This window comes from Priapulus caudatus, unplaced genomic scaffold (assembly GCF_000485595.1).
Source record: "Priapulus caudatus unplaced genomic scaffold, Priapulus_caudatus-5.0.1 Scaffold115, whole genome shotgun sequence".
In the NCBI taxonomy this organism is placed as follows: domain Eukaryota; kingdom Metazoa; phylum Priapulida; class Priapulimorpha; order Priapulimorphida; family Priapulidae; genus Priapulus; species Priapulus caudatus.
The window spans coordinates 495,856-517,251 of NW_014577176.1; the positions used below are offsets into that span (position 1 = coordinate 495,856).

General features: G+C 43.1%; 4 protein-coding genes and 1 long non-coding RNA gene across 6 annotated transcripts in view; 1 reads left to right on the forward strand and 4 right to left on the reverse strand.

Annotated features, from left to right (window-relative positions):
* LOC106805511 (solute carrier family 17 member 9-like) overlaps positions 1-1,976 on the forward strand; it is a 3,154-nt gene extending 1,178 nt beyond the window's left edge. For both annotated transcript variants that reach the window (XM_014807133.1, XM_014807132.1), the window contains exon 2: positions 376-1,976. In XM_014807133.1, coding sequence (XP_014662619.1) covers positions 376-1,704 — 1,329 coding nt within the window. In that variant the 3' untranslated portion in view covers positions 1,705-1,976. The remainder of the gene's footprint in view (positions 1-375) is intronic.
* Positions 1,977-1,995: 19 nt separating this feature from the next.
* On the reverse strand, positions 1,996-7,091 carry LOC106805510. The gene is made up of 12 exons (XM_014807130.1): positions 6,929-7,091; positions 6,550-6,699; positions 6,146-6,296; positions 5,747-5,987; positions 5,355-5,596; positions 4,925-5,162; positions 4,597-4,759; positions 4,200-4,388; positions 3,577-4,067; positions 3,004-3,174; positions 2,619-2,699; positions 1,996-2,259 (listed from the first exon to the last, which is right to left on the reverse strand). The coding sequence occupies exons 1-12, from the start codon at positions 7,053-7,055 to the stop codon at positions 2,131-2,133; spliced, it is 2,373 nt and encodes a 790-aa protein (XP_014662616.1). The 5' UTR covers positions 7,056-7,091; the 3' UTR covers positions 1,996-2,130.
* Positions 7,092-7,275: 184 nt separating this feature from the next.
* On the reverse strand, positions 7,276-9,673 carry LOC106805476 (cilia- and flagella-associated protein 54-like). The gene is made up of 5 exons (XM_014807070.1): positions 9,521-9,673; positions 8,661-8,952; positions 8,263-8,503; positions 7,837-8,025; positions 7,276-7,527 (listed from the first exon to the last, which is right to left on the reverse strand). The coding sequence occupies exons 1-5, from the start codon at positions 9,540-9,542 to the stop codon at positions 7,276-7,278; spliced, it is 996 nt and encodes a 331-aa protein (XP_014662556.1). The 5' UTR covers positions 9,543-9,673.
* A 589-nt stretch (positions 9,674-10,262) lies between these two features.
* LOC106805496 lies at positions 10,263-11,826 on the reverse strand. The gene is made up of 3 exons (XR_001393437.1): positions 11,705-11,826; positions 11,320-11,529; positions 10,263-10,433 (listed from the first exon to the last, which is right to left on the reverse strand). It is a non-coding gene; the product is annotated as an uncharacterized LOC106805496 (long non-coding RNA).
* A 4,509-nt stretch (positions 11,827-16,335) lies between these two features.
* Positions 16,336-21,396, reverse strand: part of LOC106805477 (cilia- and flagella-associated protein 54-like) — a 9,105-nt gene continuing 4,044 nt past the window's right edge. Inside the window, exons 7-17 of the mRNA XM_014807071.1 lie at positions 20,544-20,642; positions 20,032-20,227; positions 19,865-19,939; positions 19,288-19,539; positions 18,765-18,952; positions 18,411-18,546; positions 18,103-18,309; positions 17,293-17,501; positions 16,834-16,998; positions 16,507-16,599; positions 16,336-16,359 (exon numbers count right to left, since the gene is read on the reverse strand). Coding sequence (XP_014662557.1) covers positions 16,336-16,359; positions 16,507-16,599; positions 16,834-16,998; positions 17,293-17,501; positions 18,103-18,309; positions 18,411-18,546; positions 18,765-18,952; positions 19,288-19,539; positions 19,865-19,939; positions 20,032-20,227; positions 20,544-20,642 — 1,644 coding nt within the window. The remainder of the gene's footprint in view (positions 16,360-16,506; positions 16,600-16,833; positions 16,999-17,292; positions 17,502-18,102; positions 18,310-18,410; positions 18,547-18,764; positions 18,953-19,287; positions 19,540-19,864; positions 19,940-20,031; positions 20,228-20,543; positions 20,643-21,396) is intronic.

Here is a 21,396-nt window from a genome sequence, read left to right on the forward strand (position 1 = left end):
GCTGATGGCTGCAGCCCAGATTTCGGGCCTAACAATCTGTTGGCCTTCACACATATGTTGTCAATGTGGACGTTCCACCTGAGGCCACTGTCTAGGTGAACTCCAAGATACGGGTTTGATGTGACATACTGCAGTGAAGAGTCGTGAATGTGGTATATGAACTTATGATATTTTTTGCGCAGAAGCGAGATATTCATGATGTAGCATATAGTACACAATACTGTGTGACTAACATCAGATGATGTTACATCATCATGACCATGTACGGACATGTGCACCGTGTATGCTGAATGTTTGATGCCGTTTCAGATCTTTGACCGACGACTAATATTACTTTTATTAGATGTTTTAATTACATATCGTTTCTATCCATAGATGGCACCAAACAATGAGTGTCATAGAGTACTCAACATGAAGCTAGATCCGAGCACGGAGGTGCGCTACTGGAACCGCAGGGAGAGGCAGCTGTGGACGGCATGCCTGTTCACAGGTTCTGCAGCAGTCTACTGCTGTCGCTCGGCGATGCCACTCTGCGTCGTTGAAATAGAGGAGGAATACAGCTGGTCCAAGACGGACACCGGAACAATACTCGCTTCGTTCTTCTGGGGTTATTCCATGACACAGGTCCTGGGTGGGTATATCAGTGACAGACTAGGCGGAGACAAAGTTATACTAGCAGCAGCACTCGTGTGGTCTCTTGTTACCTTCTGGACTCCTTACCTAGTGCAGCTAAATTCAAATAGCAGTGTACGCTTTGTCATACTAGTCCTATCCCGTGTTGTTATTGGAGCAGCTCAGGGTATGCACTTTCCAAGCGTAAGCAGTCTCACCGCGGCCAAGGTGTCGGAGAAAGAACGAACATGGGTGTTCACATTCCTAATGTCGGGCTCACACATGGGCACCATTCTGGCGGGCAGTGTTGGTTCGTTCGCTCTGCATCACTTCAGTTGGCAGGCCGTGTTCCACCTCATGGGGCTGTGCGGAGTCGGCTGGGCCATCTTTATGCGTGTTCTCGTGCACAGGGAGAGGGAGAAGGCACGTGTGCTCTCGCTGGAGGCGAGCGTCCTCTCTGAGAAGCAGACAACAAAGCAGGAGGTGCTGGTGCCATGGCTCAAGCTGTTCCGCTCTCCAGCGTTCTGGTCGATCGTAGTCGGACACTTCTGCCAGGCGTACTGCTTCTTCATGGTGTACTCGTGGATTCCCACCTACTTCCACGAACGCTTTCCCGAGGGCAACGGCTGGGTGTTCAACGTGTTGCCCTGGCTGGTCAAGGTGCTGTGCATCATCTTCGCCGGCTGGCTGGCCGACAGGCTGCTCAAGTCGGGATGCTCGGTGGCGTTCACACGCAAGCTGATGGAGACAATCGGTACGATCGGATCAATGGCGTTTCTCATGTCGCTGAGTCACGTGAGCGGCTACACTAGCGCCCTCGTCTGCATCACCGGCTCGATGGCGCTGCTCGGCTTTCACAACAGCGGCATCATGTGCAACCCGCACGACATCGCTCCCAAGTACGCCGGCTCTGTGTTTGGGGTGATGAACATGGGAGCGGCCATCCCCGGCTTCATCGGCGTCTACATCGCTGGCTACCTGCTCGACACAACGCAGAGCTGGGAGCTGATCTTCAACTCCACGTGCGTCATCATGTTTTTCGGATGGCTGGTGTTCGTTATTTTTGGAAGTGGCAAGAGGATAGTAGACTAAAACTAGTTTGTCTTCACCTCTGCCATTGATCCGGACGATAGTTAAAGAGTGGGACCATGGGAGCAAGTATTACTATCAACAGTGCTTATAAATAGTGATGGAATTTAGTTTATTTAAATACCATTTCAAAATAACTATATAAGTATTTGTTACAAATTCCTTGAAATTATATCAAACTCTTGTACATACACACATAGAAGTGGAAGTATGTATGTGGAATGACCATGTATGAAATATGAAGTTTAATATTCAGTAAATGCTGTATTTATTGCTTTTGATACTTGCTATCATCAAAGAATATCTATATACTGTTATATGTGATTTCACTGTGACACAGAAATTAACATTGTTATCAAACGTATATCATGCTTAAAAGTGTTTTATACCACCCAGAGAGTAGCATTAGCCTTCAGAAGGCAATATCATCTAGATGTTGGTTTTGGCAAACAACTGCCGGATATAAGGAACACCGATGAGATTGGAAGCTGTTAACAGATGAACGTGAGTTTCATCTCCATCTAGGATTCTCATCAACGTGTCCAAAAGTATTGGTACCTGTAACATGCAGAAGACACACTAAAGATATGATCTCTTGTCAACACCTTCACCACTGCACAACAGCATATTACGTATGAATCGCAACACCCAGGGAACACAGACAGGAAGACATTTACAACTGCACCGTGTTGTGCACGTTTCATAATTTTGTAATGATCAGATGTAATATTCAAAGTGTACAACAGAATTGTAAATAAATATTTGAATATTTGCACATTGTATACAATTGCATTCAGGAGAATTCACTGCAGACATTCCCTCCCACCGTCAAACATCACTGCGATTAGATTTTTAATATAGAGAAATGTGAAACCTCAGACTGGAATGGTACACAACGTACAGGTGGGGTTAGATACCTGTGTGATAGCGATAGACTCGTGTTGAAGCTGTCTTCTCAAAACCAGCGCTACACTCTGAAGACATGGTTCCAGCTTCTCCTGAGGGAAATGATGCAATGTAAGTATACTATTCTGACCTGTGAGGGGAACCTATTTTTCCACACATAGTATGTATGTGCCGAAACTGCACATGAAATTTCATTATTACGGAGAGTGTAGATGACAAGATACCGCAATTGAGCCGGCCTAATAGTCCAAAATAATGTTATTGCTTGTTCCAATTTTCAGATAGCTCGGTAAATCAACTCGGCAAAACGAAAAATCACAGATGTAAACTAGAGGAATTTTGGAGTTTGCATAGCAGTCTATTATATTTATCTTGGGTGTAAACCAAAATGGTTACCATGAACACTGAATGCTTGTCTGTTGGGGACTGGTATCCTTTGCTCGACACAGGTACAGTGATAGTGTGTTCAGTTGCCAGGCTAGAGTCGGTGGCATCCCCCGGGGCTTCCTCAGCCTGACACTCTTGCGTCATTGGCGTGAGCTCGATGCTCTTGTATTCGACTTGCAGCTGAAGGCATACCCATACATAATACTATAGACCAGTACTTTGTAGGTGTATGTGTAGGTGCATTATTGGCTGTGTGAGTTTTCCTGAAAATACTCTCATAAGAAACGGCACGCCAGTACTGAAAACCCATTACACTGAGGAACGGTGTTAGTTTGTATGAAGGTGATTGTTGGAGAAAATATTGAAGCCTAATAATGTACACACACAGAAAGATATTCTTCCCGGAAGTAGGGCACAAGAACTGCTGACTTATTACATCTAAGAACTGTGTTAGTTCGCGTAGATGTGACTTCAGGGGAAATACTGAAGGTTAGTAATACACACGTATTTGAGTGCTCCTCCCAAAAGAAGAGGAAGACATGATCAAACATCATCAAACAATACAAGCAGTATGCTACCAACCTGGCGAAGCACTTGAACAGCTTGCGCTCGATGCTGTGTAGTGACTGTAGTCTGGTACTGAAAGTAGCCTAGTTGCTGTTCTTTGCCACTAGCTTTTGTACGTTTATACAAAACCTCTTTCTGTTTAACTTGATCATCACTCTCATCCTCGGTTGTCGCTGGATATGTCATTTTTTCTCCCGTTTCACTATTCTCTGCCACACTCGCCATTCTCTCCTCCCCTCCATTTGACCCTGCACCAGCACACACCAACACTAGTTGCTCCTCTTCCCCTCTGGACCGATTTTCCGTATTGCTGGACCAGAAGAGGAAGACTGAAGAATGCGGGTAGTCGTGCGTGCACAGACGCCGTGTAGAGCCACACAGGTACTGCATCGCTGGGGATCTATACAGCTTACTGTTCACCCCAGCATATGCTGGCACCAGCTCCATCAGGCAGTGGTGAAGAGACAGTAGTAAGTTGCATGCCGTTTCACTCACTAGAAGTGTCCCTGATAAAAACACAAACTAATGGCTACATCAAGCAACTATTAAAGAAAAAATAAACCTCTAAACTAATCAAAAATGTTGTTTCTGAACAATTAACTTTGAACGTTAAAATGCATTTTATAATAATGTGATACCTATAGGTGGCAGCAGCTTGCTGGTTGGTGCGCAATGTTGGAGGAGCCTCAGATAGTAGCGCCAGACTCTGTCCACAGCAATAGTTGGGAAAGCAGAGCAGAGGTGAGTAAATACGGAGCTGACACCACCACCACCACCGCCATCATCAGTATACATGAGAGGCAGCATCTGCACCTCCTGCGTACCTGCTGCAGAGAAGAGCAACGTTGTTGTTAACAGCAGCAACGGCAAAGTCGTGGCCTTGTATATTTTCAATTATATGTAATAAAAGTTCATGGTAAATTCACGTTCGCAGAATTTCATGTTGCAGATTCAGTAACGTCACGTATCATCACCTTATGCTCATATCTGGCTGTGGTGAGACTGTTGGCTTAAGATTGTCTAGCAGACACATACCAAGATCTTCTGCCAGGATGTTGAGTAGAATATCTTCTGGCAGTGCATCAGCATTGATGACATCATCCACCCCAAAGCCAATCAGCTGCTTCAGAGTGTCACAGGCAATGTTCACGTTATGTAGTGCTGATAGCTCAGCGAAGACAATCCCTGGCTGACCAGCCTGACAACATATCGAGGGGGGACCTGATCACTAATGTTTCATCAATGTATTTACACCTCAAATCTAATAAAGAATATACATTTCACTACAGACACGCATACATACTGACGTACATACACACCTACACAGGCATGCATGCACATGCGCACTTGGCTGCTTTCATACCTCTGGGTAAGGAGCATCCGTGTGCGTGTCTGCCACAGCCATGTGTCGGAGCGCCGCCTGAATGACAGGGAGGAGTGCGGGGTTGTTCACAGCTGCCTGCAGACACTGTTGCTGCCGCTGCCGCGATCCCTTCAGCACGCCCCAGTGATAGGATGTGAAGGAGAACATATAGTAATTGCCTGCCTCCTCTGCGATGTTCAGTGCAGATTTCAGATGGTGAGTCGCATCCTGTACATTGCTATATGGTGAGGAGGAACATTAATTGTGGCGAGACCACGTCTCATTGTTACGGGAATTGTGGAATTTCCCATCCTTGCATATTCTTACTCCTGCACATTGTATATTTTAGTGTTATCTTATGAAAACGTTATATTATGCTTAATGAAATTGTTCATTAATCCATAAACTCCATAGCCAAAAGCAGGTTCACCATTGCTCAGAGGTTGCCAGACTATGTCCCATCAGCAGATGTAGGTTACCCAGGCACCTCCTCGTGTCTGGAAGTAGCACTTCTTCCTGAAGTTTCTCTAACACCTGACAGGCAGTGTTCAGCTGGTCAAGGGTTGTAGCTCTACCAGTCATCATTGCCAGCGTTATCGTGGTCAACAGAACCAGCAGCAGCTGACCAGTGGACGACAGTTGCTGCACGGTGGCCAGAATGGCAGTGGCCTCCTGAGTGCATACAAAAACGAAAACGTTTTATTTTCTTCCCTGTAATAATGAGTAATAAATTATGGTCTCTACATACAAGAGTGTGACACACTCAAAATCAATCAATAATAATGATTATTATAACACTAAATTAAACATTAATAACTTTACTTGTAGCGACAGCGCAGCCTTTTCACCATGCTGCGTGAGTGCGAGATGCATAAGAAACCAAGCCTGTGTCTCCGCATCACCGAGCACCTCAGCCTCCCTGCTTCCCGCCGTCGCCAGCTGTTGTATTGCTGAAGCTGTGCTGGCAGCAGTGTGATCACAGAGGATGCAAAGCAGACGAGAGCGGCAGTAAAGCCATAGTCTTGGGCTGAGCGATGTGTGACTGTGTGTCTCTTCCACAGCTCTGAACAAAAGGAAAAATGTGAGGCACTGAAAATCCATGTATAAGAATTTCGTTCGCATATATGGATAATCATTAATGTATTGAGATATTTAATGTATGGTACGCTGACCTCCATGTACGTTCCAACGTGATTACGACCCCCATTCTGGAATCATCACCTTGTGCTTGCAGATTCTGGTGAATATTTCCTAAGAGTGTTGATGCTATTGTAGGCACACTGCATGGCAATGGGAGCATGCCTAAGCTGAAGATGTAGCTGCACCAATTGTAGCCAACATTCTGTCTGGAGTTCCACCTCAACCACAGAGTCTGAAATAACAGTTGCACAACACGATATTGAAATCTGCCATCTTTAACAATATAACGCCATTATAGTCTTTCATGCGTGAACCTACTCTATATATTCCATGCATTCTGAGAAGTCAAGCTGCACGTTTAGGGTAAAGGGGAGAGTATATGAAGAGTATAGGTGACATAAGGAGTGAGTGGAAGAGATATATTCAGGGGAGAGGCTGAAAACAGGAGCGATTGGTACAATAGTTCTGGTATATATGATATGTACCTCCTAGAAACTGTTCACACAGCAGTCGTGTTAGCTGAGTCATTTTGCACACAGCAGCCTCCAAAAGAATAGCCTGTATGTTGGATTCACTGCCTACCCTCATGTGTTCACACACATATCCTTTAGCTGGTGGTTCACCTTTTGTCGGCTCTGCGTAACAACATCGAATGGCAACTCAACTAACAAAAATCGAATAATTCAACCCTCAGTGGTAACTGCGTGAGTAGGTGAATGTCTGTGCAATATATCAAACAATTCTCCAATGCCACCTTATAAACTGGAGACTGTGATTATCTGTTCATTTAGTTGCAGAATTCATGAATTCATCACATTGACATGTTCTCCAGTCAGTCTTCTGAACTGACATGCACATATTCACCTTTAATGCTGTCTGCTGTTGCCGGCCTGCTACCGCATGACAGCTCACCGAGACCTTCGCTTTCCACGGGGTGGGTGACAGCTGTAAGAGTAGGAGCCACAGACTGTGCCACCAGCACCTGAGCCATGACAAGCTTGCACGACACCACGCATCCATAAGCTTCTGCCAGCCTCAGCGGCACATGGCGAGACGTGAGAGATTTCATTGTCTTCGAACAACAACAAACGAGAAAACGCCCATGAATGCAAACGCAAAACAAGGGAAGAATCAGGGTACGTCTCAATGCACAAGGCCTTTCACTTAATTAATTCATGCCACATATCCATCCAGCAGCAATGACTGAACGTTTACAATTTCAATACCTCAATATTGTCAACGTTGTTAAATGCTGCTTCCCTGTGAAATCTTGGTGTGTGTGTAGCGCCAGGAGTGTCTGCTAACAGCGGTGGATTGAAGAGTCGGTGGAGAATGATGACGGCGTCGCAGTACCGTCCGAGGTTTGTCACAACCCTCACCAGCGTTGTCTGCCCAGCAGCCCACTCACACCACAGTTGCAGCCTCCTCGCCACGCTCTCCTGCAGCAGTAGCACTGGGATCACCTGCAAAATATACAACACATTCTCGGTTGAGATGGCACTTGAGTGTTCGAATCACACACCAAGATGCAGGGCTATGTGCCTGCACACACCTATGTGGGTGTGTGTGTGTGCGTGCGTGCGTGCGTGCGTGCGTGCGTGCGTGTGTGTGCCACGATCACCTGGCCAGGGACATGCAATGCATATAGACACAAATCTAATATATATGGCTATTACAAAACTATTATCAACTTTAACCCCACAATATGTATACATAGCTTAGGCACTTGTTAAGTTACAATAGAAAATTATAATAGACTTATGTTAAGGTACCGCTACAAAGTGGTGGCTCTTGGTTAGCTCGTCTCCAAGCCACATGAGACAGGTAACTAGTGTAGCAGGGTTGCACCGTCCGTGGTCACTGAGCAGCTCTATGCTGGGCACTGCATCAACACTGCCTCCTGCAGCGTTCACAAACTCCTCATCTGACCTCAGACATGGCAGAGCTGCACCGAACACTGCCTGCACAGGTGCAATAAAATGCGCTGTATAGCATACACATGGGACATGCACAATGGATAATGGCTTTTCACTTACGTCATATTCAAACTGTGATTTATTAACACTTCTACTTCTCTTCGTATGATCAGATAGTTAGAATAACACTTTATACGCAAAGTGTATAAGCACTGATGATAGGCTACGTAGGCTTGTAGGCTACGTGTGTGTGTGTTTACGACGGAGGTGTAGCAAACCTACCCTGAATAGTGCAGCAGCGAGCAGACAAGTCTCTGTCCTGAGTGCCAGTCCTAGCTTCAGTACGTATCGAGCCACATCTGTCACCAAGATTCCGGCAAGCAGGCACCCCCACACGCCACATCTTGCCAATAGGGCTGCGCCACCGAGCTCTTCAGCTGTTAGACACATCCTCCAGTTGTTGATGACGTCAGTTTTCTTTAGTAATACATCGGCTGCGTCTGCCCAGCAAGCATACGCCCCTCTGATGTAACGAAAAACCGCAATGAATTAATTTATTTATTATGCAATAACAACCTGCATCAAATAAATAAAACAAGCCATAAACCCCAATAACATATATAGACTGCATGGTAAGAAATACAAGACCTAACTATTGGCTAACAATGAACTCCATATACCTGAGGTTGTCACGATAAAAATGCAAGTTTCCAAGTTCATGAAGCGCCTGAGCAAGAAGACTTGGTTTGCCTGCAGCTCTGATCGTCCCCACGGCTTCTTCATATGCTGTTATAACCTCAGAAAGTGTCACCTGATGGTCCTGCTGAAGATCATGCTCTAGCTTTCGTTGCTGGTCAAGGTAAGATGCTAGCATATTCCTTGCTTTCATGAGTGAGCATGAAGGGTCTGCAGTCTTGCATATCTGAACAGTATCAGCTAATTCCAATGGCACACTGACCAGTCGCAGCCCATCTGTGAATGCATATGGCAGTAGAAGATAAGGATGGATAATATAATCAAGAATGAATAATAATAGATCTATTATTATTCACTCCTGATATTATGTATATAATGTTAATTCAGGTGATATGAAGCTTGATAGCTATGAGTCTCTCAACGGAGTGTAAAGGACATTGTTTTAGACAAACAAAAGGTAAGTAATTGTACAGCTATGACAACGGTTTATGTAAGTGTCACAATACTATTCGATACTGCATATTAGTAATGTAATTAGTAATGTAATTAGTAATGTAATTAACCAGAAGTTCCGGAATGCATGACAACAAACTGCTTCCGGGGATTGCATGACTTGAAATTGAAACCATATGTAGCTTTACTTGTTTTGTTTATAAAGACTTTAGGTAATAATCCGTATTCAGCTGCGTATCCCGAACACAACAGTAAGCACCTTTTTGTACAGTACATACAGTTGTTGTTGGGAAAAATGTATGTCAACAAAATTTGTCAGAAATACTGATAACCAGGAATTCACAATTATATACTTGTCCATTCCACTGCTTTTAAGCCTTGAATTACTTACCAACGCCGCTCTCATAACTCATTATCCCCTCTCTTTCGGCCTCTGACTTCAGAACACCTGTAACTCTTAGTTGCGTTACGCGATACTGGATGGGAGTTATAGGACCTAGTGCTGCAAGATGTGGCTGAGGTAAAGGGCCACCAAACTGCCCGATTCTCTCCCTGAGTGCATGCTGTGAGTGGGAGACAAGTGGCACAACCTGTGTCGCAAACCTATCCCTATAAAGGCCAAAAGGTATAGGAAGATTATTAGAGAAATAGGTTCTTCACTATTGTACAGTACAAATATATCATTATATTATATACCCATACTATCGCTCATAGGGTCTATGTCCCCCAGGGTACTGCCGGAACGTACTCTGGGTACGGTCCGGTATACCGGAACATACCCTGGTAACTATCTGATATGGTTAGGGTTAGGTTTAGGGTTAGGGTTAGGGAGTAGGCATAGGCGACTCCCTAGACTCGTTAGTGGAGTAGGCGAGGTACGGTCCGGCATATTAGATAGTACCAGGGTACGTTCCGGCAGTACCCTGGGGGACATAGACCCTCTCAGCCATACTATCATGTACTATACTACTATATAGTATGAATAGGTTTCATACATTACATATATTGTTTCAATCAATGTTTTTAGTTTTTAAAAGCTTACTGCATGATACTGTAATACTGAATGATACATCTCACATAGCAAGTTGATGCATTACTTATCAAATGATGAGCAGTAAATGATGATACCCAGACCAGGCGAGGAACATCAGTGCTAGATGTATCAGCTTTTCCCATTTCTCTGCTTCATGAAGCATCTCCAACGTTAGTAGTGCTGCCTGCTCGAGCATCGCTCTGTTAGAGGCAACACCATCCAGCCTGTTGTCACATCGCAGGCTAGCTCCAGTTGTCTCACTCTCCTCAGTCTTACAAAAGTTTCAAGAGTTGAAAAAAGAATCTTAATGAAAGTGTCAATGACACTGTAGCTCACCTTGAGTGTGATAGAAGAGGGGGGGGGGTATATAAAGCAAGAGTATATATGGGAGAACTCCCATTATATAACATATCTCCCATTATATATTCTTGATAATAATATATGCATAAGTTTTGATGCGAAAATAAATGTTTCAGATCTGAGCAAAATCCGTTGAACCTGAACTGACTTATGGCCATTTCCATTTTTGCCAAAAAGTGGACGTGGCTCGAAAGTACGTCGACTGGCGTGCTCCAAAATAGGCTGTTCAAATCTCTCCCATAGGAGTAACAACTGTATGCAATTTGAAACATGTGGGTCAAACGGTTCTTGAGTTATCGTTGACCGTAAGCAGACACTAAAATGCATAGTGAAATTGACAAAATCTACCTAATTTGCATAATTAAAAAAAAAATCAAAACCCGTGTGATATGTTTTGGGGCCAGTCCACATTCATTCATATACCAGAAATGAGCAAAATCCATTAAACCTGAACTGACTTATGGCCATTTCCATTTTTGCCAAAAAGTGGACATGGCTCGAAAGTAGGTCGACTGGCGTGCTCCAAAATAGGACGTTCAACCCTCTCCCATAGGAGTAACAACTATATGCAATTTGAAACATGTGGGTCAAAACGTTCTTGAGTTATCGTTGACCGTAGCCAAATGTTGACGGACGGACGGACGGACGGACGTACGACGGACGACACCCCATGGGAATGGCTCATCTTGACGATGCCAAGTCTACATAAATTTGCAATATTGTTCTCCTAAACTTGCTGGACATGACTGCGTGCATGTGAATGTGTGTGAACGCATGCATGAGTATCACATCCTAACCTGCACTTGTGGGGAATCTCGCTGCAGTACTGCTTCCAACATACAGTCGACAGTTACGTTCAGGCAGTGCCACGTTGCACGTTGCAGCATGGCCCCATTGATAGGGCAGCCCACGTTCTCTGTGTGAAGTCTCAACCAGTTCAGCTGGTTCCATATGGTTGAGAAGACATTATGCAGAAGTACCCAGTGCTGCCCTCTGAACGCGAGAACCTGTAGGTTAACGAAACTGCCAGTAAGGAAGACATGAATATGCAAGAATAATTTAATCTCAACTACTACCAACCTGATAACTTTACATTACATCGGGAAACTCGATAAAACTTAGATAAGACTCATGTGGGCTCCTATAGTGCCTGTATAAATGATAGCTTTTTCTTCAGCTTACCGCTGCCTTTTCAAAGCACTTGAACGTCTTTAGTAGCTGCTCCTCCCAGCCGTAGACATCCTGTGTATCACGCAGTGCAGCGCTCACCCACGCCTGGTCGCTGTACGGTCGTGGAGATCGCACCACGGGTGTCTTACTCGCCCTTAGTGGCTGCGATGACTTGTCATAGCTTTTAGCCGGGGATGAAGGCTTCGTTGGGGAGGTTTCATGAGAGGATGCCTTCTGGGCCGCTGACTGCACGGGTTTGTCTATGGCAGAAAACCGTCTGTTTGCACACGGTTTGTGGAGGTTGCACCGTGACCTGTTAGTAATCTCTCCCCATTCTCCGCCTTTCTTTACCTGATGCTTCCCATGTTAAAGTTTACCTTGGCTAGGCTGGTTGTATGGATGTATAGGCTAGATTGCATACTTACCACAAAATGGATCAATCACCATCTTGAGCCTGGCTTGCCATCCGGGTGCAGCAGGAGTACACACCTGAGGGTAGGGTGCATCAGTCCACACCCCAGACTTCAGACCACATAGTCCCGGTGGAAATATCGAATAGACCTGAAGATAAGGAAAGAGGCTCAGAGGAAAGATCAGGATTGCCATGTTGTTTGGCTTTCCTGCTTCCCTGACTTCTATATGCTACGAGGATATAGCACTCAGATGTAGAATTGTAAACATGCATCAATACCATGCCAATTAAATTATATTGCAAAACTGCAATAAACAGTTGTGCGATACATTAGATACAGTGTGTGGTCTCATGTGTGTATTAAATAGGGTAGTGCTTTCTTTCACTCTACCTTATTCAGTCGAGTGCTAGCTGGATACAGCTGCTGCATTTTAATCTGTAGAACGTTGTAATGAGCCAAGCCAGCAACCATATTTATCTGGAACATCCAGTAAACAGTGACAAAATTATGAAATGTTTGATGATTTTTAGTTCGTTCCCAATAATAGATTTACTCGCAAATTGATTATTTAGCTAATACTTGCCCTAAAACACTATATATAGTTTACAAAGCCATGGGAAATCTGATTGGTGAATGGTGTAAATATCTTACCTGGGCTCTCCATGGACGCTCCTTCATACTTATGAACCTCATTTTTTTCACACGAACTCCAGCCCTGTATAAGTCTGGCACAAGCCTCTCCAATATAGAGAATGACTGAAAAATCACAAAAATCTAAGAATTACACAGATAACCATTATTAACATTATTTTTATTAACATCTAAGTGACTACTTTAGGTAAGTTATGAATGAAAACAACATTGATAAACAAAGCAGTGAACAAGGACCCTTGTTCTTGCCTTCATCTCTGCCTCCTCCTGTCTCTGTCTCTCATGGTCACTGGCCAGCAACATGGAACGCCTCACTAGCATCATGTGCTTCTTCTTCTTGGCTGTGGGTCTCGCTAGCATCTGTGCGTGTGATCCGGCATCTCTCTGGTTCTTCATGTAGCTGCTCAATGCTTTATTGTATTTCCTAGTGCTTGCATCTATCCTGACAGCCGGCTCCTGGTAACGTCGGCTTCCTAGAAGATGTTTGTTTCTCCTATGAGATAAATGAGAGAGAGAGAATGAGACAACTTTATCATACAGGAGGCGAATAAAACTCTTGAAAATATGAATGTTAGGGCATGATGATAAAACCAGTGTGACCAGGGTAGAGAAGAAAGAAAACGTTAACGTACTGACATACAAGGGATGGACCCAAGGCAGGGAGCCTGCAAGAAAGTTGGGAGTGATAAAGAAGCAGAAAATAAACAGCTTTGTTCCTGACAAGAAAAAATAAAAACAATACAAAAAGCAAGCAGAGTAGATATACAAAGGAAGCAGAATTATGACTGTTGGTGAGAAGAATAAAACACACGTACTTTATCGAATGTAGCGAATCATCTAGGATAGCATGTACATAAAACAAGGATATCAATACAGGCTTGAAAGAGAGAGAGAGAGGGAAAGTATGATAGATTAAGAAAGACACGGAAAAAGAGAGAAAGAGACAAGGAGAGTTGGAGAACGCTAGAGTTGACTCTCTACCTTGCCAACCAGCTGAGCATTTCTTCACACCACGTGGCCACCTCGGCATGCATTCCGTCTGCCAGCGCCCGCTGTAGGAGACGACAGAAGAATTCAAGGAATCGCTCTTTCTTCTTGAACTTTAGCAGCTCTTTGTAAGCAGTTGCAGGCGGGTATTGAGAGATGTACAGGGAGAGCACGTTCGCATCTTCAGCACCTGCAAAACGGCAGATTTTCACATTCTCGTGAATATGTTATCTGCATAGTTTATTGGAAGCAGTGCCTGACTACTCTCAAATTTGAACCTATCGCGAACAGTGCATGGTATATGTGTAACGCTACATATGCGTACAAAGCTTTCTTACCTGTGAGATTGATCTCACCCTGCACTGGACCAAGTAGTGTCAGCAGCTGTGCCTCAAGGCATCTCGCCAGAGCTGCACTCTCACCCATCTCACCGTTGCTCACTGGCTTACTCTTTCCCCTAGATGGACTTTTCACTTTTGAGCGTATCTTGATTTTTTCGCTCACTGGAATCTGGAAGTTGTCAGAGATTGACTGTAGAGTATACTAACTTTTTATTACGTATTTAAGGTAAAATTTAATTTGATGTTTTAAACTGACATATACTAAATTTCACATGTAATGTCTCATTTAGATATATAGTAAATTACTGCATTTTCTAAGCACTAACTTAGAACTTGTTAGTGTTTAAACCAAATTTATTATATGAAACTGCATGTACACTGTACTACTAAACATTACCACAGTGAACAACGATCGAAGCAATGACCTCTTGATTCTTTACAGCAAAAGTAATGGCTATTTGCGTTACCAGCCGGTTTTAGCAATGGAGAGAACAGGTAACGCTCACCTGGACGTGTACACTGTAAGAGTCAAGCAGTGCTGGCAGGAGAATGTCCACGTCAGACGACTCTAACCTCTGAAGCTTGTTGACGGCCGGAGAGAGCAGGTCTCTGCCAACTACCAGCACAGACACGGCGACCTCACGCTGACCCTCCATCTCATACATCTGCAGAAGCGATTACACCGGGATGGGAGAGGGTGGAAGCAATCACTCACAATCACCAAAACTGTCACAGAACCTTGACAGGACCTTTGTGTTCCACGAAAGATACCCTGATTTTATCGCTACCGTAATGATCTATGTAGATACTGGTATACAGTACTCCTTATTGGCACCACCATTATTCTATGTCTTCTCTGCTGCTGACTTATTCATACCTTTTCCAGATACATACTGGATGAAGCAGCAAGTCTGTGGAGGAGTAGTTGTAGTGGGGAATTGTTTCCTGCCTCTTTACTACCCAACACCGATTGAAACACACACACACATCGGTGCATGAGTTGTGATAGAGCCGGGGATGCTATGGCGTCTTGCAGGAAAGGTTCGAGCATTGAGTAGCATTGCACCGCTGCCTCTGTGGCATCATTCAGACGACCAAGCCGGTCGGCCAACTCAATAGCTACTGCCAGCCTCTCAGCTCCCCTGATCCGTATTATCTAAGATATTATGTATTCCGTTAGCTCACACGTAACGCAATTTATATTTAAATTATATGCATGCATGCATGTGGTTCTTTTTTTTCAAATTCATATTTCATGAGTGAAAATATCATATATATTAGCCTATATTCTAATATATTTCCACATAATTGTGTTACAAACATTAACGACTTCAACAACAGCTAACCGTTAACCTAACACATAATTGTTTTTTAAATAGTGAATGTCTTTACATATAAACATATTTAGTTGCGTATAAATGTACCTGAGAATTGTAAGGTGAGAAACCACTAGACAGGAGGGCAGAAGCATGCTTTTTGGCAACATCAGCATTGATGAATATGGTACTGAGGAAACACCTCAGCAAGATAGGAGAGGCCTGAGTGACTGCTGCCTTACGTAGCCTGCACGTTATCAGTATTGGATTACGTGCAGAAAAAAAAAAATTTGTTTTGTCAGTATAATCATGAACGTATCTTTTATTTTTATATATGGCTATGGCTATAAATGTGTTCATGGTATCGTCGATCAATGTCAACAGAAATTCAACATCTTTCAATACCAAGTGGACATTAAGCTCGCATTTCAATGTGACCAGAATGGATGATAGTCAGCATGTAATTACGAACTTGTAATGTTGCAGCTTTCGTTCATCATCTTGTAGTTCTTGTGTCTCAACAAAGTGGCACCACAGAATGTTGCACGCTATTTCTGCCACTTTCTGATGGCCAACTAAGTAGGCTCTCTGTAACAGATACATAATAGAGAATAAGCTGTATCATAAAGATACAATCATTTCTCTACAGATCCTTGAAATGCAACTCTTTTTTCACAAAGAAGCAAGAAATTAGTCTTACTAATCAAATTAATCACCATCATTAATACTGATTCGTTCATTACACATTTAATTGGTACCGTCCAACCTTTTTCATTAACGCACCTGCGCAACAGATGCCCACAAGGGCAGGATGGAGAGCGGTTGAGAAATGAGGATTGACTGAGAGGTCTTGCCTATTCCACCAATCAGCTTCCTGTCTTTGTCATATGCTGCTACAGCAAACACATAAGATTCGTTGCTTTGCAGCCTTGATACTACCAGCCTGCAGTCATCGCCGGCTGCAACCTAAACATGAACACAAATCTATATCTTCACATCCAACTGGGAAATAGTAAGAAGCAACAATTCCAACCTTCTCAGTAAATATCCAACTTTGAAAACAATGTTCTTGATGGAATGATAAAAAAAAACTATATAAGCCTTACCATGACTCCTGTCCCTGGAAAATGGTAGTCACTGAATCTAGCCTTTACCATATTGCCCTCTGCTGACCTTGCAAATAGCTGATACCATGCCACCTACATAACGATATTTTTCTTACTTGCTGTTACAGTGACGAATGGAGAGAGAGAGAATGAGAAATCTTACATGACGCCCTAACAATAAATCTGCACAAAGAGCCACAGTAATGGTAGAAGTAGACACTTCCATCAGTGATATCTGAACAAGGACATAGATTCTGGTGATGCCTCTAAGTGGTCACACTATGCAATATTAATATTGATTTTTATTTTATATATTATATATTGTACCAGCTCTGATTTGATCCATGCTGCAGGAAGAAATGTTGCACTGCTGGCACTTCTGTTGATGAGGGTTGGTGGTGGGGGGACAACATTGTCACTCACACAATTACTCTCATCTCTGTTCAGTCTTGTCTCCATCTGCTGACCTTGTCTCATAAGACCCACCACATCCTGCAGTAAGAAAATCAAACAAAGGCCTTGTGTTACGTAAATTTGCTTCGTTTTAACGACGGACATATACACGTACATTGTCTCGTCCGCTTTGATTGATTACATCGTGTGATTTCCAATCTTCCCTCATGCTGAATTATCCGCAAGCTTCATAATGAGACCCGCTGTAGTTATTGCCACTGAAAATGCTGAACACCGTTCCTGGTCACACCATTAGAAATTCCATAAAAAATGTTCTTAAAAAAAACATGCGCCGACTACAACACACATGCCCAAGAACAAAAGTAGGTAAACCTCCATAAGAGTTCGAGCATCTGCCACTGCACCAGTCTTCATGAGTTCTGCAGCATCAGCCAAGCAGACGATGGCACGGCGAAGGTGACAGCTTCCACATTCCCACCTCAGCTCAGACATTGTACGTGGCAACACCAGGGGGAGCTGCTGGTCTAAACCTCCGGTACGGCAGTCACGCCTGAATCGTGCTGTTCCACTAACCGCTGGTTCTACAGTAAAGTTACATGATGATATACAGTAAAGTTACATGATGATATACAGTAAAGTTACATGATGATATACAGTAAAGTTACATGATGATATACAGTAAAGTTACATGAGAATACAGTAAAGTTACATGATGATATACAGTAAAGTTACATGATGATATACAGTAATGTTACATGATGATATACAGTAAAGTTACATGATGATATACAGTAAAGTTACATGATGATGTACAGTAAAGTTACATGATGATGTACAGTAATGCCCCGATTTGCTCACAGTAGCTAAAATGTTTTGTTCATAGAAATGCATAGTTCTTGGCCAGTTGTTTCACCACACTCAAGATGAAAGGTTCATGTATTTTATTGTCACAACTTAGTTCGTTTAATAAGTTATCCTATTTGTTGGAATTATTGAAGAATTTCTTTTATCAATTTCTTGACAGTTTTACACACTGTGAGCTTACATGACATCATCTTCGATCTTAGTTATGTGGCAAGAAGTTTGGCAGAAGTGTTCTGTATTTCATAAATATTCATATGGTGTTATTTACTCCTACGCAAGTAACAGTCAGACAAAAAGTGTAATAAATGTTTAACTTACCAGGTGGCAGGTGTGCTAGCTTCACTGATATCCTATAGTAAGCTTCAACCAACACCAGGTGCAAGTCCTTTATGGTTTCTCTACCACTGACTGTTTGATCTGAGATCAGAGTGACATGGGTCTTGAATGGCTTATCTATCTCTTGAAAATCTTTGAGAGCAGCACTGACAAGTTTGCATGCTTTCACATGGTATCCCCTACTCATACCTGCAACAGGTCAAACGGATGCATCCAAATATTTAGAGATTATATTTCAACACTTTTACACAAGAATCCACCAATTTTAAACAAACCAAGAAGATACTTACTAATAGAACTGTTCATAGCAGAGGCCTCCAGGGCAAGACCAAAATATAATGCAACAACAGAGGTTAGCACAGGGTCTATGTAGGCTAGGTCTCTCCATGAAAATACACAATGTATTGCCTCCAGTGCTGCCAATACCTGTTGAGTGTTTCAGGGTATTAGTAATTTAGTTTCTCAACATAGGTGACATAACCTATACAGTTTTAATACTTCAATTTTCAAATCTTACCCTATAGATGTAAAATAAAGATATTAAATAAATGACTTCATTTCCAGATTTAACATTTCAATCTCACACATAATGGGAATAACAAAAGATATTTATGCAGTCAGTGAGGTTGTCATTTCTATCTCACCAGTTCTTGCATCTCTGTGAGTTTTGCACCCCACGTGACATTTAGATACTCTCTCTCCACCGCCCTCCATAGAGACAGAGTTGCATCAATGACGATGTCGGAATCTATCTCACTGACAGCGTGAGAAACCGTTCTGTGGAGTGCTTCCACTAGTTTCTCACCTCGATCTTCTAGACGAAACTCTTGGGCTGACAAATACAAACAGTCAACAGCTACGATTAGGCCAATTTACGCAGCAATGGATTAGCTGGTTATAACGTGATAAACATCAATGTAACAAATGTGCATGCAACCGTGTGGGCATGCACACTGAAGAGTGGGGTGAGATATGAATACATGTGGGGAGTAAGACATAGTGTGAGGAAAGTGAGAGGGAGGGACAAAGAGATAAAGAGGGGGGAAGAGAGAGGGAGCAAGTGAAAATCACAGAGACAGGGTGCCACGAGCAAAAAGGTAGGGTCTTGGCATTCAAGGAGAGTAAAAGGAAAAAACGGGGGAGGGCAATTAAAAAAAAACGACCTACCATTTTCAACTGTACGAGACTTGCCCATCATGCTTTGGTGGCTGTTCTTTGGTTCGGTACTTCCTTTCGTTTCACGTTCTGGTGCCATGATGATCAAGATGTCAAGAATGACAACATGGTTGCTATGAGTGCCTGTGAGTCGTAGGACGTCACGAGTTTTCAAAGCAACAGTGTGGAAGTGTTCCCACTCATGGTAGCTGTACAGAAGTTCGATCAATTTCATCAAGCTACTGACGGACACGCCATTACACCCTGTGAGGATTAAAAAATAGGGTAATGTCACTGAAAATTTCAGGTTAACTCTAATGGGAGAAAACGAAGGCAAATGAAAAGCCAAGGTGCAATGGGATAAGCCAATGTTAAGAATTAACAACGTTATGGTCTTAATAACAGCTCACTATCAAAACTATTAGAATTATATATATTAAAAAACTATCTACTCATTCTTAGAGAAACAAAAATAATGGCAAAATATTGCTCTTACCCACTTTAAAAACAATTTTTTCTGAACCTTGAAAGAAAGTACAAATGCTATTATGATGACCTCATACACAAAAAGATGCTCTTAAGAGTATACCTTTATAAACAAGGTCATCGTTAAGTGCTCCAATTTCAAGAGCACCAAGTTCCAAAAATATTCCTTCACTCTTGTCTAGAAGAAAAAAATGAACATTTTGCTCGTAAACATTGCACATGTCAAGATATATAACATTAAAAGGATATGGTAAAGAGTATGTATCTTACTGTTTAGTAAATGTACTGCAGCAAAGAATAGTTCAGTCCACACTTCCTTGTCCTCCGGTGGCCCACTAGGTGGCAGCACGTTAAGAACCCTGCGTCTGGGGATAGTAAGGGTCTCCAGCACAGCCAGAAACCTGGCAGTGTTGCCACTAAACATGTCTGAGAGGAGGCGCTCTGTTTGTGTCCTTGGCCACAGTTGCTATAAATGGAAAGTCAATTTTATACCTTCATAGCGAGGGAATGAGGCACACACCACTTCTGTGACCTCCTGCCATTGGCAGTGCCAACCACACCAAATCATAATCTTCTACTTTAATTTATTTAGGAATGCAAGTTAAATAATTAACTCTGCAGAAAACAGAGGAAATATGACGAAACAAATCAAATATAGACAATCTGCCATCTGTTAAGCCTTATATAACCAATTATTTTCTCATATGCTACACTCATGCTTTTCTCATGCCCTACACTCAGGACAGTACTATACATTGTAATGAGTTGCATCTGGTACGTACCTCAGCCATATCTTTCAGTGGCACCTTTTTCGCTCTCATTGTTACCTTTTGTTTCTTCCTTTTTGTGAAGACAGCACGACGAAATATAATTAGGCCCAGCTGTGAAAATATAAATGTAACAGTTCACCTGAGACTGAGACTGCTGAGTTATACAGCTGAGACTGCTGGTTTACCAAGCAGAGCTGAACTGTCACAATTTCAATCGTTTTCACATATTAATTAATAGTATTTTACACTAATTTTAATTAAATTCAGCAAATTAAGACCTAATCAGACATGGCCACAGTAGTTAATGTTCAACAATAGAAAATGTAGGTGAATCTAAGGGCTATATAAGTGTAACGACCCTGTTACAAGGCTTCCCCCATCCCCGACGCGACGCGATCGCCTAGCGACGCGAAGCGGAGGCATTGATTGAACAGCGTTGCCCCTGGCAACCAGAGGCAATCAATGCAGCCGCACGTGGCCGCAGTTATGGCTGCCGCAGTCAAGATGGCTGCCGAGTGTCGCAATAATAGGGTGCTGGCTGGTAAGGATTAATCGAGGGGATCCTAATTAGCTGGCGTGATCGTGCAGTGACTGCAAAACGTTAATGTTAACATAGGGCTATAGCATTGACCATGTTATGACGATAATGCAGACTGACACTAGCTAATCAGTCATGCATGCAATCTAGTTCAAGAGGCTTAGTTGCCGCTAATCAGGCGTGAATTCTATCAACGCCGAAAGCAGCGGCCATGTTCAGCGCACGTGACGCGTTCCTGCGAATAGACGGCGCCACCTCCTGGAGGTTAGTGGCACAGAATACCGGGTCTTTCCCGTTAGGGGCCGCCACCGTCCAGTGCGAGCAGGG

Bases quoted from the DNA above. Each gene is read 5' to 3' on its own strand.
- LOC106805510 (XM_014807130.1), bottom strand. From the start codon at position 7,055: ATGGCTCAGGTGCTGGTGGCACAGTCTGTGGCTCCTACTCTTACAGCT. The intron at 5,163-5,354 runs GTGAACCTGCTT...CTCACCATATAG, and splicing joins CTGGCAACCTCTGAGCAATG to CAATGTACAGGATGCGACTC. The intron at 4,068-4,199 runs GTATCACATTAT...TGTTTTTATCAG, and splicing joins CAAGCTGCTGCCACCTATAG to GGACACTTCTAGTGAGTGAA.
- LOC106805476 (XM_014807070.1), bottom strand. From the start codon at position 9,542: ATGAGTTATGAGAGCGGCGTTG. The intron at 8,953-9,520 runs GTAAGTAATTCA...ATGCATTCACAG, and splicing joins GAGTTATGAGAGCGGCGTTG to ATGGGCTGCGACTGGTCAGT. The intron at 8,504-8,660 runs GTATATGGAGTT...TCGTTACATCAG, and splicing joins TTTTATCGTGACAACCTCAG to AGGGGCGTATGCTTGCTGGG.